General features: G+C 41.2%; 1 protein-coding gene across 1 annotated transcript in view; it reads left to right on the plus strand.

Moving 5' to 3' along the window:
• Window positions 1-15,298, plus strand: part of nova2 (NOVA alternative splicing regulator 2) — a 45,482-nt gene that overhangs the window by 13,301 nt on the left and 16,883 nt on the right. The window contains exon 3 of the mRNA XM_058413592.1: window positions 12,242-12,408. Within this exon, the coding sequence (XP_058269575.1) occupies window positions 12,242-12,408 (167 nt within the window). The remainder of the gene's footprint in view (window positions 1-12,241; window positions 12,409-15,298) is intronic.

The raw sequence follows: 15,298 nt of genomic DNA on the forward strand, positions 1-15,298 counted from the left end.
GGATTCCACAAGGAAAAATTTGAGTTTGAATGTACACGTTATTGCTGCATGCTACATACCATGCAATCTCCAAGGCACGCTTATTAAAACAGTAGTAAAACAGAGAGATATTATATAAAATCATGCTTAGGAATACAGGAAGTTCTGTGACATTACATAACTAGGCCAGTTGCTACATTTTCATCTCTCTTTGTGAGCCGACATGAGTTGATGACTACATCTCGAGGAGAAAGCCACCCACCTCTCTCTTTTCCTGTGGTTTCTGATGAGCTCATCAGTAAATCTGTCCAACCCCCCACTATATTCAGGAAAGAAGCGACCTGACAAAATTTATTTAGGAAATAATATGTTTACATTTCCCTAAACAGTGCTTGATGATGAGTCTAACACACACCAGTGCTATCATATGGTCTATCCATCACATACAATCGTTACTAGAGAAATATCTTTAAATGCAACTTGGCTATAACTAAAATATGCCGATCAAATGACCCATGATTTTGCTAGATTCATTTCATCCTTTATTAGCCGTGATCATTTGGTGATCTATTTAATTAATTTGAATAATGTTATTATTCTGCATCATTTTAAATAGCTCATGTGGCAGGAATTACTGAATCATTCACTGCGTTTCATATACCCTTTGCGCAGTACTGTCAACTATTTAAACATTTAAATCAATTATGCCATGCATATCCAGCTTCAGATAGATTTAGTAAATTCATTTTATACATCTATCAAAGGAAAAACACTAGCTAAAAAGATTTCCTCGTCATGTCCATGCCGACAGCATCAATCTCTACAGCATGATCATCTTACAGCAGATTTGTCTCTGAGGTGACTGACATGATTGACAATCCTATAATAATGTGCTGAGGCTGAACCTATATAAACGGGCTCATCCTGTTTTTTTTGGTGCAGACCTACACAGGGGGGCCCTTCTTTACACGCCCTTCTTTACACGCCTCTCCTTCCCCCACACAAAAGGTGCTTTGTTTGCATCCATACACAGTCGCCTCGGAGACGCGAACTAAAGTGACGTCTCCAGAGGCGAGAGGTCCCCCTCTATCCATATCGTGTGAGAACACCAATACCATCTCTCTCCTGTCCTCTTGTTCCGCCATGGAATCTAGGAGAGATGGCGTGTGGCTGCGTCGCTCAGCTGCTGGATGGATGTGCGATTCCGAAGTCTGGTCACGTAGAGAAGCCCTGTTATTTCGAAGCCAATCATAGAGCAGCAGGGCTGCCTCCATTTTGAAGTATGGAAGAGAGAAAAGAGCCCACAATGGATGTCTTGCTGTACTTTGCCTGGTTAAAGTATAGCAAATAGAGCCATGATATTGATGTTGTTGTGGTCATGTTGTTTCATTCCTGGACACAGTCACAGTTTCACAATTTCTTAATTTGGAGAAATTTAAGCACAATATTGCTTGTGTCTTTCTGACTGGAGGCAATAACATACTTCTACACTGTGGACAAGCTTATATAATAAATAGCATTTTGTTATTATGTGTCTTGATAATATTGTAAACTGTGATATAAGCTCAATTAAGGTATTTAGCACAATATGTTTTTTTTTTTCATTTTGGATGAACGCATATTGAATATATTTGCATGTATGTTATTTGTTTTATGTTTCTTAATCAGTTGTCCAACATGCCATACAAAGATTACAGCTTTTTACCAAAAAAGCTACCTATTACCGCAGCTTCAGTGTCAAAGCTTTAGGCACAGTGTGACAGATCATACAACAGTGGCCTTTATGCGGACATTATTCTTTGAAGGCAGAATAATTACATGACTGCAAGCTTTGATGAAAATCAAATACAACTATGCTAATCAGGCCATCTGCTTGCCAGCCCTTTTTGGCCTCTGCTTGGTTAGATCACTCTGCAATCACAGGATGCAGGGGTCTTGAGCGCTCTTCTCTGATTACAGATTCACTACACTGACACTCCTGCTCTTTTGGGCTACTGTAGCAGTCACTGCCATTGCATTATGTGTTTATGAATGTATAATCATTTCATAGCTTGGTTAAAAGCATGTATGCCCAGGCATTTGGGGCTTTAAGTGAGAAAAGCCTCCTACTTCAGTCCAGGACAATGGACAGCTGCATTGTGTCTTGCAGGGGGCCACATTTCTTTTTAAAACCCAATGTGGTGAGCTGCCACAAAGAGGTGCATTGAGGGCAAGCGGTGGGTTTCTTTTGGAGCAGACCCAACCTCCTAGCATAAGGGACAAAGCTCCCCCTCTGTGCCCCCATAGCTCCCTAAAAGAGACTGAGTTCCGCAGCTGCCTCCTGCTCCTCCTTCTCACCCCCCTTCATTTCGCTAATCCCCACTGAATGACCCCGTAACTCTCTCTCTTTCTCCCCCTCTCATCTCTCTCTCTCTCTCTCTCTCTCTCTCTCTTTCTCTCTTGTCTCGCACTCTCTCTATGCCTTTCTCTTACACACCCACGCCCACAACCACAAACATCCCCCATATTCTACCTCTAGCCCATCAGTCTCTAATGATTCATTTCTCTTTCAGTCGAGAAGCCATCAGCTGTCGGAACGTCGCCTTCAACACGCAGGCTGTGCGCTTCACTTAATTGCAACACATCAGCCAATGCTAATTATCTTTGACCCCACAGTAATGCCAATGTCTGTGTTTGTGTATGGTTATGTATAAGCCAGAGAAAGAAATTACTTGCACTACTGAAATGGCTTTGATGAAAAATCTATTTGTTCGATAAGAAATGCCAGGGATGTCGTAGTTTTTTTTTATTTGCTCCCCCAGTGCTGGACTTGAAGGTGGTGTGAGCGTGAAGGGTGGCAGCACGACCGGGCAGCACAGCTGTTGTTCATGTCAGGGTTAATGCCTGTCGACATTTGATCTTTTAGTCTTTTTGAAATGTTTTCCTAGAGAGACAGAGGAGAGAAAACAAGCAAAGAGGCTTAAGCATAGAGTTTAATAAGTATGAAGCTTGTATGAACGTTTCAGCTTGACATTTGATGCCTTTAAAGCACATTTTTCCCTTCTGAGTGCTTATTTCCTGTAGATGTAAACCAAATATTTGCACTGGGCTTAAAATGTTTGTTCATACTGAACAACAGCATAGCAACATCACCGCACGTCTTTTGTTCTGGCGAGAGTATATGGTTCTTCCCTTTCAGACACATGAAGCTGTAGACACAAAGGAGATAGCTAATTGCTATTTTGCTGATTGCTAATTGCTATTTTCTTACCCAGCCTTCACCAGATTCATTCAAATGCCCCCCAAAATCGTCCAGCAAACACAGTGAAACTAGGGCTTGTAAAGAAAAATGAGAATATGTGAGCATTAAAGTTGAGCACAAAGGCAAATACAGACAAAAAGTGGTGTCTTTAAATTCAGGATACTCATCTCAACTGCATAATGGTTGCTGTTACTCCTGATTTTGTAGCCGGTGCTGCAGAAGATGCCGATTGCGGGCCACACGTGCATCTCCGGCATCACAATCGGAGCTTTCAGCCCTCTTTACCCACAGAGTCACCTCCCTCTCCCACACAGGGCAGGTGCAGCCGGAGAAGCTGGCTTTTCAGAAGCGCTTTTGTCACTAAAAGCTACCGTCTTCTTCTGCTGTCTGGCTTGCTCAGTGTATTCAATGCCAAATCTCAGGAAAGAGGAGAAAGGCCAAATTTCACTTGTGAAAAGACTCCTACACTCATGCACTGAGTTAGGAAAGGAACACTTCTGTTCAGTCCCTAATGGGGATGCTCCACATTCTGAGTGGAGTGCTGTAACTCCTGAGCCTGTCACTTCCTGCTCAGGGCCAGGATGATAACGTATGCATTTTGGCAACTGCCATTAAATAAAACTGCTCTTGACAAGCAGAGCTGTTTTTTTCCTGTACATTTACCTAGCTCAGCCTGAGGGAGTTTGGTCCAAATGTTAAGTATTGTGCATCTCTGCAGTTTTTGTCTGCGAATACACAGACTTTTCACCCTGATGGCCCCTCCGGCTCTTTGGGGTTGGATAATGACTGCACCTACATCCCAGCTGAGGTCCTGCTATCCAATAGCACATTAAACAGTTTTTGTCCAGGCACTAACACAGTGTGCATGCTGCTCATGGAAGAGCTTGGTTTTCATGCCTACAATTCGGGCACTACTGCATGCTCGATTTTCACTCGGACAGCAGGACAGAGTGAGCAGGACAGAATCTGGGTTTCTGGTCGTGCTTGCTTGGCTCCACAAGCTTATTGCCTCACTGAAATTCCAGCTGAACAAAATAGGGAACAGATTGTGTGTATGATGTAAAACGGCAAGCATTCTCCAGTCACCATGGATAAGGTCACTGTTGAAGGCAAAGCTGGGGTGAGTAATGCAGGTCTCAAAAATGAGCAACCTCAAGGCGCAGGCCAATTTCAGTCACAAGGATCTCAGTCCCAATGGTCCAAGGACCACATCTGTTGATTTTAGGACTGAGAGTGAACTGGCCCGGGAGGAGAAGGCAGAGGTGGAGCACATGGTGCAAAGACTTCGCTGATGAAAGAACAGACTGTAAATGGAAACCTGGCTAAGGGTTTAGAGGTGCTGGAAGGTTGTGATAAAGAGCCAGAGCTCTGTATTGGCTCGCTGCACCAGTCTGGCTGCCTTTTCACGTGTATAACTAACTGCAAGTCCGGATCCAAGATGGAGAGAGAAAGTGAAATGCTGAACTCCACGTGAGGAAAGTGGCCCTGTTATATAGCCAGCTTTGGAGGCAGAAGAGCTCATGCCAGTGATCAAGTCTGGTTGTCCCCCAGACAGGCAATGTTTAGACAACTTTGACAGACTGCGGTTGAGGAGGGACAGGTGTGTGTTGGGTTCAGTGCACTTGTGTGGAACCCAATACCACCAGTGGGAAATGCACTCAACAAGCTGAGGACAGCGAGGGAAAAGCATCAAGATCCAGCAATAGTGCTACTTCCCCCCACCCTCCACCCCTTCTATACTTTCACTGCAGGGGTCTTATCATGTATACGAGCAGGAACACTAGCTCTCTACCCACCCGGGGAAAAATTGTTTTCCATTTCAAAAGCACAAATCAGTGCTTGGAGTTACATCCAGCCATTACCATCACAACACATACAAAGATTTCCTCCCTTTCTACTGTCTGTATGATCAGCAAGTGCATGGCTCATCCCACTACTTTGAAATAAAATCTCATCACATGTATTATGTTAGCAGTGTAGCAGTTTTTAGAAGCAATTAGCAACTATGTAATTCTTAGGAAAAGGAGATCCACAATGGTTCTCTGAATAAGGCACAATGGTGGTTTTCCTAGTTAATTGTACACTATAAAGAAACAAGCAAAGTAGGTTAACAGATGTTTTTAAATAAGCTCAGTTTTGACACCGATTTTTTTTTTTATAACTTTTAACTGGCTCTCTAAAAATGCAATATTATTAGCAGAAAGTATTTATTGCACTCTCTCTCTTTCTCTCTCTCTCTCGCTCTCTGATCGGATACTAATTACCTCTGGTTTTGTACAAATTGGGCAGCCTAATCATGAGTATTGGCTTTTTGGAACAAATTTAATGCATAGCCGGTTGCAGAAATCCTTACTTAGGAAACGCAAGATGACATTATAATAGCAGTTGAATGGAAATGTTTGTGTTTTTTATACTAGTCTCCAATTACTCCTTATAAGACAGCAATTTTCCCTCTTTCTAAAATATCTATTTAGAAGATTGTTGGGTTAGTGGCTGTGAGGACATTCACCTGTGTAGGAAACAGTGATGTGTTTTTCCAGATCGGTCCAGGCTGAAGTAGACAAGTGCAGAGTGTGATCTGTGTTAGCAGGGATCTAAAGGCCCTGGAGGAGGAGCCCAGCTGTGGAGACAGGCAGTGTGAAGAGAGAGTCTCAGCATGTTCCTTCCTTCGTTCTGTGCACACACACACACACACACACACACACACACACACACACACACACACATGCACATGCTTTTCTGTCACTCCACAACTTGGGCAGACTGCTTCATTATTCATGCAGAGCAGGGAGGGATCTTAATTAGGTCGCCTGAGCGCCCCCGTGGATTACGATGGGGTACTGGAGTATAGTGAAGTAGGAAATGGCTCCTCCTCCTTCTGTTCCTCAGCTTAATGCCGGATAGAACATCAGTCACTGTCGGAATCAGCTGTGCTGACCAGGAATTCACACCAGCTGCATTTATCATACAGCCCTTTAGAGAACTCAGATAGGCTCAGGGATGTGCATTTGTGTCCGTGAAACAACCGTGTACGTTCATGCGTTTATACATTACGTCATTCCCAGTGCACAATACTCAGATTAGCCTTCATTTGCAGCTCTAAGAAATTACACTGCACTTTTATTAGTTGTGGTATATAAATGTTAAACGGGCAGTTTAACCTGCTTGTACATGTATGTTTATTGGCTGTAAAATAATACTGTCTAACAGGACACTTATATGGATTTACATGTCATCCATGTAATCCTCCAAGACTATGGTGAAGGTTCCATACTTCTTCTTGTTCTACTACTTCTTCTTCGTCTTCTTCTTTTTATTATTATTATTATTATTATTATTATAAATCCATCAAATTTATATCTATTAGTATACGTCTCACAGATGATGTTATAGATATACTGCAAGTGTTCAGGTCTCCTTCTGGAGTGTATGTAGAGTGCTTTGCACAATCTTTGCAGTATCTTAGTAGAATTACCATTAATGAACATTGCATACATTATATAAAGCTGCATTCCATGATATAGCACATGTGAAAATCAACACACAACTCATATTCAGGCATATTGAAGTACTCTCTATTAAACATTCTCTAGAGCTATTACGAAATAAATTATAGCTCTTTCCCCTGGACTGTAAAAACGAGTGACCCTGCATTTTGTCGTTATTTCCTTAGCCAAGTGTGCCTTTCCATAAACAAGTACTTTGGCTACTCTTCTTACTGGGTATTGAGCAGAGATATTTGATCTACACTCACCATTTGGGGGGAAAAAGTACGGCATGTACTGTGCTATCAGACATCATTAATAATGACTGATAACATAGTAGTTGTTACTACTACTGTTAGTGTTTACTGCTAACACTAGTGTCACATGGGATATAAGGTTTTTTAATGCCTGTAGACGTAGCAGTGACTTCCTGAAAGTAAATCTGTGAAAACATTATGCAAAACAATGTTATTAATCAAGAAACATTTATAATAACTTAACAACATAACAAAAAAAATTAAATGAACTTGATTAATTCATGCATTATCTTAAATATAGTAAAATACTGTATTTGACATGAAGTAGTACTTAAAATGGACATATGGAAAATACATTGCAGATTTAATTACATTCAGCATAGCCATGTGTGCAGTCCATAATATCACCACCTCACAACCTGCAGAGTATTAGCTACACAACCAAGGTACAGCTAGTTTTTTATTCAGATTACAACCATTCTATCCCCTCCAGCACTGTCTGGTTGTAAAGCGCATAAAAGACACCTACTTCTGAGTGAAAAAAGCGAAACTCTGTATGACTGACACCAACCGTAGCAGGAGACTTATATCCTTTACTCCCTCCTTAAATCTGCAAAGCACTCCCATCTGGTCTGAGCACTATGCGTTTAAGTCACTTCCTCATCATGCAATGAGTCACCTAAACACTCTACCAAATTTACACTGTTACATGAGGGGAAACGTCCCTCACGTGTCTTGCATATGTTCATGCTTGTGTGTTGCTCTGATAGAAGTCAGTTCCGATTTAAATTTTATGGATATTATTCCGAAAGTGTTATTCTGGACGTATCGACCGGGCTGACCCAGCAACGGAGAGTGTGTGAGACAACAGAAAGAAGAATTCAAACGGCTTTCCTTTCTTTTTTGCATAATCCTTTTCTAAGCATTACACTTATTTGACATCTTTTTTATATTTTATGTTGCACTTTTCCTTGCATTCCTCTCTTGTCCTGGCCATGCTCTGCTTATCATCAAACCTCCCAGCAGAGTGTGAAGTCAGGTTTTGGATGGATGAGAAAACGAGCCTGCTTGTGAGTAAAGATGAAGGCAGTTACACAGTTATGATTTTCCAGCTGTTTCCTACCGTGGGCCTCATGTCGACATTGGGTGGGACGGGGTGGGGTGTGGGGGTCTAGTTGGGGGTGAGCTGATGTAGGGGGGTTCAGGATTAGGTTAAACTGAAGAGAGGAGTCATGGGGAGTTAGGGACATGAAACCCTTAATAAAGATGACATCACTGGATAGGAATGCACCCTTTCTTCCAAGTCTTTTGTTATCCTTTGGAGACTTTCTTATCCTTCCTGCACTGTTTTCCCTGCCTGCTGCATGTGGCAGGAAAAGCAGTGCTGCACAAACGAACATGAGAACAAAGTATAGGTCACAAACTCCTTTTTTCCTCTCTCCTAAATCAAAGTCTGCAGTTCAGTCTAGTCAGCTGATACAGCGTTTGCAATCACAGGGGAGCACAAAAGTATACCGACACATCAACTGCATGGCCAGTTTCGAAGATATAAATTGATTTGTGTGGAAACCTTTTGCAAACGTCTTTAACATAATGACATAAGCACATGCAATGCTGCCTTACTGTCACTGCCTTGCATGCAGCCTCTCTACTTTGAATAATAACACATTACATCATCTACAGCTGCCCCACAATATTTTCAGGGGGTCTGCCAGTTGCCGTGGTGATGGAGCTAAGTCATAGGGCCTGCAACGCCTCCCCCTTCCAATCAACTGAACTGCATCACACATTCACGTCCCTCCCTTTTGAATGTCCATTTCTTACTGGACCCATCTGGTTGGTGACTGCATTCAACTGGCTTGTGTTGGTCAGATGGGAAAATACAAGTGGAAGGGTGATTTTTGTCCCTCCCATTTCACAGTACCTCCTGCACACTTTCTCACCCACTCATGACTGATTCGAATAGAAAGCCAGGAAACATCTGTAAACTTGTCCAAGGGCAGGGTCCTATGCTCTAGAGCTCCTGTGGGCCTCAGTTGGAAGACTCTGAAGGAGTCGATCAAGTAAGAGCCAAAATGTGCTGAGATATGAGGGTTCAGCGTGGAGACTATTTCCTGGACACAACATTCATATCTTCAGACACAGACAGATCTTGGTTCTAACAGTTGCTTTCATTCGTTAAGCTGCCCATGGCAGTGTAATTGGTTATTGAGTTTTCTGTGGTTATATCTGTGGTTTCAGTGCCCTGTCAATCCATTGATCCATCTTCTTGCCTGCTCCAAAGAAATTTGGATGTGTAGTGATCAGCACTTTTCGAATGACAGTTGTTTCCTCTCTCCAAGGACAGACTTTTAGGAGCACAATGTGCAAAGGAGAGCATGGTGTGTTAGCTACAGAACTAGAGTCACTGCAGGAATTTAATCTGACTATAAAATCTCATCTCATCTAGCAGTACTGCAGTGATTCTGGACTGTCGCATTTCCATTGAAACATTCTCATTCAGAGAGTTCTAGCTTGTTGCATGAATAGTGACTTGTAAAGGTATAGTCAGTCATTTTTAAGACATTTAGTTGAAGTTAGCTGTTTGATTGGTGTTTATGATTGGCTGGTGGTGCACTTATTATCAGGGAAAAAGAAAAAGAGAATGTGACGAGTTAGGCTCGTAACCAACTCCAGTTTGAGACCATGTAACCCTTGCCATTTCCAGTTGATTAGGCAAACATTTTACTGTTTATTGAAAGCTCATAGACACCTTCATATCCAGACAGGATGAATTTTGGTGGTCTACATCATTTGTCCCCTACCCTTTCCATTTACAGAGACCGAAGTTTTTCATCCATGATAATATTTTATTGACAGGTATCTGAATTTAAGGAGCACTTCACCAAATATTACAATAATAAGTGTATTTACTTATCAGTCACTGACTAAATGGGGGTGATAAATATCCAATTTCACAAAGGCCCTGTGTGCTGAACCTCAGTCCTCTAAGATGCATCTTATTTTATCAAGAACACTTCAGAATTTTGATTCATTATAATGAGTATTCAGTTATTCTAACAATATTTGCTCTAAGATGTGTAAAAGTTCTCAGTAGCAGGACTAGTGAAGTGGAGCTCAACATAGCCGCCGCGAGGGAGGAATGTATGACTCACTCAATTAACAATTCCAAAAAAACAATTTACCATACAGCCACGGTGGCATTCCCTAGCTGACTGTATAAAACTCATAAACTGGACAATACCTTTTTTTAGAACTTTCTTCATACTCTGCCTGAAGCAGATGATATTTCCTTATGGGAGATTGCACACATGTTGATGTATATCAGATGAGGCTGTAGATGAACGGACTGTCTTTACTCCTGGAAGGTACATCTAGCTGAAAGAGAAGCACAAAGCTGAGCCAAAAGTCCACACTGTCACCCACAGGACTTGTATCTGTTTTCAAATTTTACAGCTGAGGTCCATCTGGATGGCTTTTGCACACTGTCCAGGACACATTACTGATGGTTTTGCACTCTGTGAATAACTGTAGAGACAGGTTTTTAGGTTTTCAAAATGCATAGTGCACTGTGAGAAATAAAAATCCAATCTTTGCCTTCTATAAAGACAGAGGATACCTACTGACCTTCTCATGCCCCTCAGTGCCATCTAACACAATTAGCCAGCCTGCCAAGTCCTTTTATATCAGGCTGTCAACACGCCAACAATAAATAGAATATTAACATGTTACCTACAATAGCACATTTATGTCTGCGTTTAACAAACTAAGAAGTTTTGTCGTGATGTGTTTATCGTCTTTGACTGTTCTGCATTAGTGTCTTTTTCCAGCATACCCGTTCTCAATTTGCTGAGAAACAATGCTGATCTCTGCTTCAGTAATCTGTCCCACACTGATTGGTCTGCCCCAGATTACTCTTGGGCCACCAGCTGTCAGGAGATTAGCGTTTTTATATATATATAAATATATATATATATTTTTCCTTCTTTTTTAATGAACATGAACCATGTGTTTGATATTTCTTCATTTAGCTTTATTTATAGTAGAGCACCATGCAGCAAGGTGGGACCCGACCCAATCACATTTACTGCGGAAAAACAATGGCAGGCAAGAGGAAGTCGGAAGCCCTTACTGCACACTGCTGATAAGGGCCCATTTGCATCCCACCCTCCCAGAGGCCTAGAGAGTTTCTGGCTGAGGATTAGTTTATAGGCTTTTGTCCCTTACTCTAATTCTCTCTCTCTCTCTCTCTCTCTCTCAAGATATCACATACACACACTCATGTCTTTGGTGTTTACTGTTGTGTTTTTGGAATCTCAAGCCTACATTCTTGGCCGCTTTTGAAGCATGGGTGACACTTCATTATTCTCTCATGTACGCTCTTCATTTTGAAATGCAACCAGAGGCCTGGAGTTTTCACTGAAACAATGCTGAATATATGAGCCTTAGCATAGACTACTGTATACTGAACGTACAGACATTTACGCTATTTGCATTCCAATGGCATCGCACGCCTGCTGCCCATTAAAAACCATGTTGAGAGCTGATATCAGACCAGAATTAATTAAATATGGAAACTTGGTCATCTATCTAATGGAAGACCATCTGTGACTGCCGAAAATAGTAGGGCTGTTATTGCAGCTGCTTACAAAAGTCCAGTGTGCATGTACACAGATTCATAGTATGTCCATGTGCACATGTCTTAACTCTAGAGCTTTACTAACTAACAGGGAGCTATCAATCAAATTTAATTGTGTGCAAATCATGGATTTGCACAGTGTCAGTCACAAGATTTCTAAGAGACCTATTTGATAACATGTTCTGCGCTGTGTATATGAGCAATATGGGAAGACCTATGATGACTATAGATTTCTCTGCTGAGGTTGATCATGAAAGCCTGTAGGTAATTATCACCTACATCACTGTTCCTACAACTCCAATAGTCTTTAGCACCAAGAACACGCTGAACACCAGTAAATCACTGCCATTTTGAAAATATTGTGCTTATTGCCGACTTAAAGGCTTAGTGAATAATAATTCATGGCAGGATACATGTTATTGCAGTGTAATAGCACTGGATGAGTTGTCAAACTTTGGAATCGGAGAACTGAAAGTCTCAGGGGTCATAATGTATTTTCCATGGAAACCCGTGACTGTCTTTTTATACAGATTATTATATAAGGTTCATCTCGTCACTTTGCTGTGAGCTTCGGATCTGTGTCATCACTTGGCCTAATTAAAAAATGAATCTTGCTTCTCTGTTTCTCTGTCTTTGGTAGGAACGACTGAGCGAGTGTGTTTGATCCAGGGTACTGTGGAGGCTCTTAACAGTGTCCATGATTTCATAGCTGAGAAGGTCCGGGAGATGCCTCAGAGTGCCGCCAAAACAGAGCCAGTCAGCATACTTCAGCCACAGACCACGGTCAACCCAGACCGCATCAAACAGGTGAGCCCTTGCATGCTTAGGTCATGCTTCCTGCCCGCCACACTGACACTTTCTCTTCCTGTTTCCTTCATTTCTCAGGAGAGCTCAGTCCATCACAGGATGGATAGTATCAGGATATAATCTGAAGCTAACTATATAACATCTAACTGTGAAGCAGTGTGTTATCCTGAATACAGCTTCCTTGTGCTCATTTATTCAGTCAATGCTGCAGTTCAGGGCAGAATTCAGATTTATTTGATTCAGAAGTGCTAATAGGGATACAAATGTCTAAATGACCTTAGGCCTTCTAACATCTGCTAATAAAGTCAAAATCTCGTTAACACATGAAAGAAACTCAGGAGCAACAATTTGATCACATTAACTCACATTGTAAAGCTTGATGCCCTCAGTTATAAAATAAACCAGTCAGTTTGGCCTTTTGGATTACAAACAAATGCACGAAGATTGTGATCACATGGCTCGATTATACACATCATTGATTACGTTCCAGCTGCCTCTTTAAACAATTATTACCACTTGTCAACTTCACGATTATGCACTATCGATCCTATAGGCCACTGCATGGTTTTCACCATTGATTGCACTTGCTTATTTCTCATTCTCTTAATTAAACTGACCCCAGGCAAAAGAGTGCAGCGGGTCACCATTTATGTATAATTGAAAACAGTGATATGTCTATTCCTGCAACCGTAATTCTCTCCTGAGTGCCTTGCTAACGCCACTGTGCTTTTTTATACTTGTGTTACAGTCTCCGCAGAGCCATAACCTGGATTCATGGGTGAAAGGGGGGGGGGGTGAATGTAGGCTGTCTGTTTCTGCGTAGCTGTCGTCCTATTTATTAATGCACATAATTATAGGAGTTATCAGACAGGCAACACACCTCTGCACTGGTGTGATGGCGACACTGCTGTCTCTTCAGCTCCTCACACAGCTACGCAGCAGCCATAAGAGAGCACACTGTGCCACTGATTTGTATGCACCCTCGGTTTTACAGCTTTAAAATAACCATGCACGGCAGTGTTGCTACCATTGATTCATATCATTAGCTAAATGATTAAATGTGCATTACTGGGATAAATAATACTGAGCACAAACTGGTGCCCTTATATAATCTGCCAGACGGCAATGGGTGGACCAGCAACAATAACACTATTTGATCCAGTTTCTGTGTTACGTTTTTTCTGCACATATTGTCAGAAGCACGGCTGTCGTGGCATGTGTCTCATTACTGCGGGCCCCAGGGGGCACACTGACCGAGGGATGTAAGATAAGATGTGAAGCCATGTTAAACAACAGCTGCCAGCCTCCTGAAAGGATAGACAGCCACTAATCTTGCAGCCAAATGGTGATAGGGCATGAGGACAGCTAACACCAAATTTCACCTAAAGCTAGTATTGTGACAGGAACGCCTCCTCGTGCCAACACAACAGCATGCACAGTACTCTATGTGGATTTCATAAGACATGATGGCTCCTGATATTTTATAAATGCTAAATCATTATGCTAATCATAATGTGATGAACATCACAATCATACTAAAAGGTTACTGATGTGTTTAAGACATAATGTCAGTATTCCTCTTTTCAAGACAGATGTTATTTTTAAACCATCTAGATTTTAAAAAATGCTAAACATTACTAAAAACCTTAAAAACAGCACAGAAGCTTTGCTACAAATTTTGCTCTCACCAAAATGTGATGATATAAGAGTATACTTCATTACGCAGTTTAGAAATGCTTTGCTAATAGTCTAGCCTACTAGCTAATTGCCATTAGACTAGCTAGCCAGCAGTTCTCACAGGTAGATACAATGGATTTCTTTATTTAAGCCTCAACATTTATATGTTAGCTGACATTATATAAGTTAGCAGGGCTGCTACATAACTGCTCCTGAAGTGTTTGTCTCAGGTAAAAACATGTCAGACTTCTGTACCCGACCCTCAGTTTGCAATGTCATATTCTCAACAATTTATTCACCCAAACATCTAATTATCACTACAATTTTTCATCACTTACATCACTTAACTTGTAGTTACAGTGGCTAAAAGTTTCAGGGTCATCTAATTAGTGGTTTATTGGACCATTATAAGTCATAAGCCTTTTGAGCCTGAGCTGATTTTGTGATATTACAAACTGAGCCCATTAATAATGATCCCCAAAGCAGTTTTTAGGTATGTACTTTTATGAAGGAAAGTTTAAACAGGAACAAAAAGTACATTTGCACTGGTTGAATAAATTGTACCGAAACACAAATTTCTGCATTCAGAATCCGCTGTCTTGTTATACAGTTCATACTTCTGTTATTTGTACCTTATTAAGCATGATGAAGTCTTTGTTATACCCTTTTAAATGTTTGTCCAGTAATTTATTAACTTTTCATTGTTTATAAAAGCATGCAGCGATTGCTGAATACAATAGAGATGGCTATTGAAGTCATCATTTATTCCCTAATCATACATATTTAAGTTGGCAAATGAACTGGGAATCTTTTAAAACTCCTTCAATCACTCTCTTGTTTCCTTTAAATGTCATTTTCAAACAAGCAAAAGGAAGTGATTTTAAGGAAAGGAAATCTTTTGCACGATTTAAATCCATCCATTTTTCTACTCCCCTTTTGGGTCTGCCATTTACTCTCATTCGCCAGCGGCATCTCGGTGGAGTTTCCTCTGACCTCTTCCTTACTAATGCAACACCTGCTTCCCACATCCTGTTGTTGCCTGCTCACTACAGGAAGTGGCCTATAAATGCACAGGAAATAAGGAGTCTCCATGACTCTAAGACGGTTCTGATTGCACTCCCTGGAGGAAGGTTTGTGGAAAAGCGTATTTTTGTCTCACAAGACAGGAAAATAAACTTTGTTAGTTTAAAGAAATGCGACGTTGTTTGATTGG

The sequence above is a fragment of the Hemibagrus wyckioides genome, linkage group LG17 (assembly GCF_019097595.1).
Source record: "Hemibagrus wyckioides isolate EC202008001 linkage group LG17, SWU_Hwy_1.0, whole genome shotgun sequence".
NCBI lineage: Eukaryota > Metazoa > Chordata > Actinopteri > Siluriformes > Bagridae > Hemibagrus > Hemibagrus wyckioides.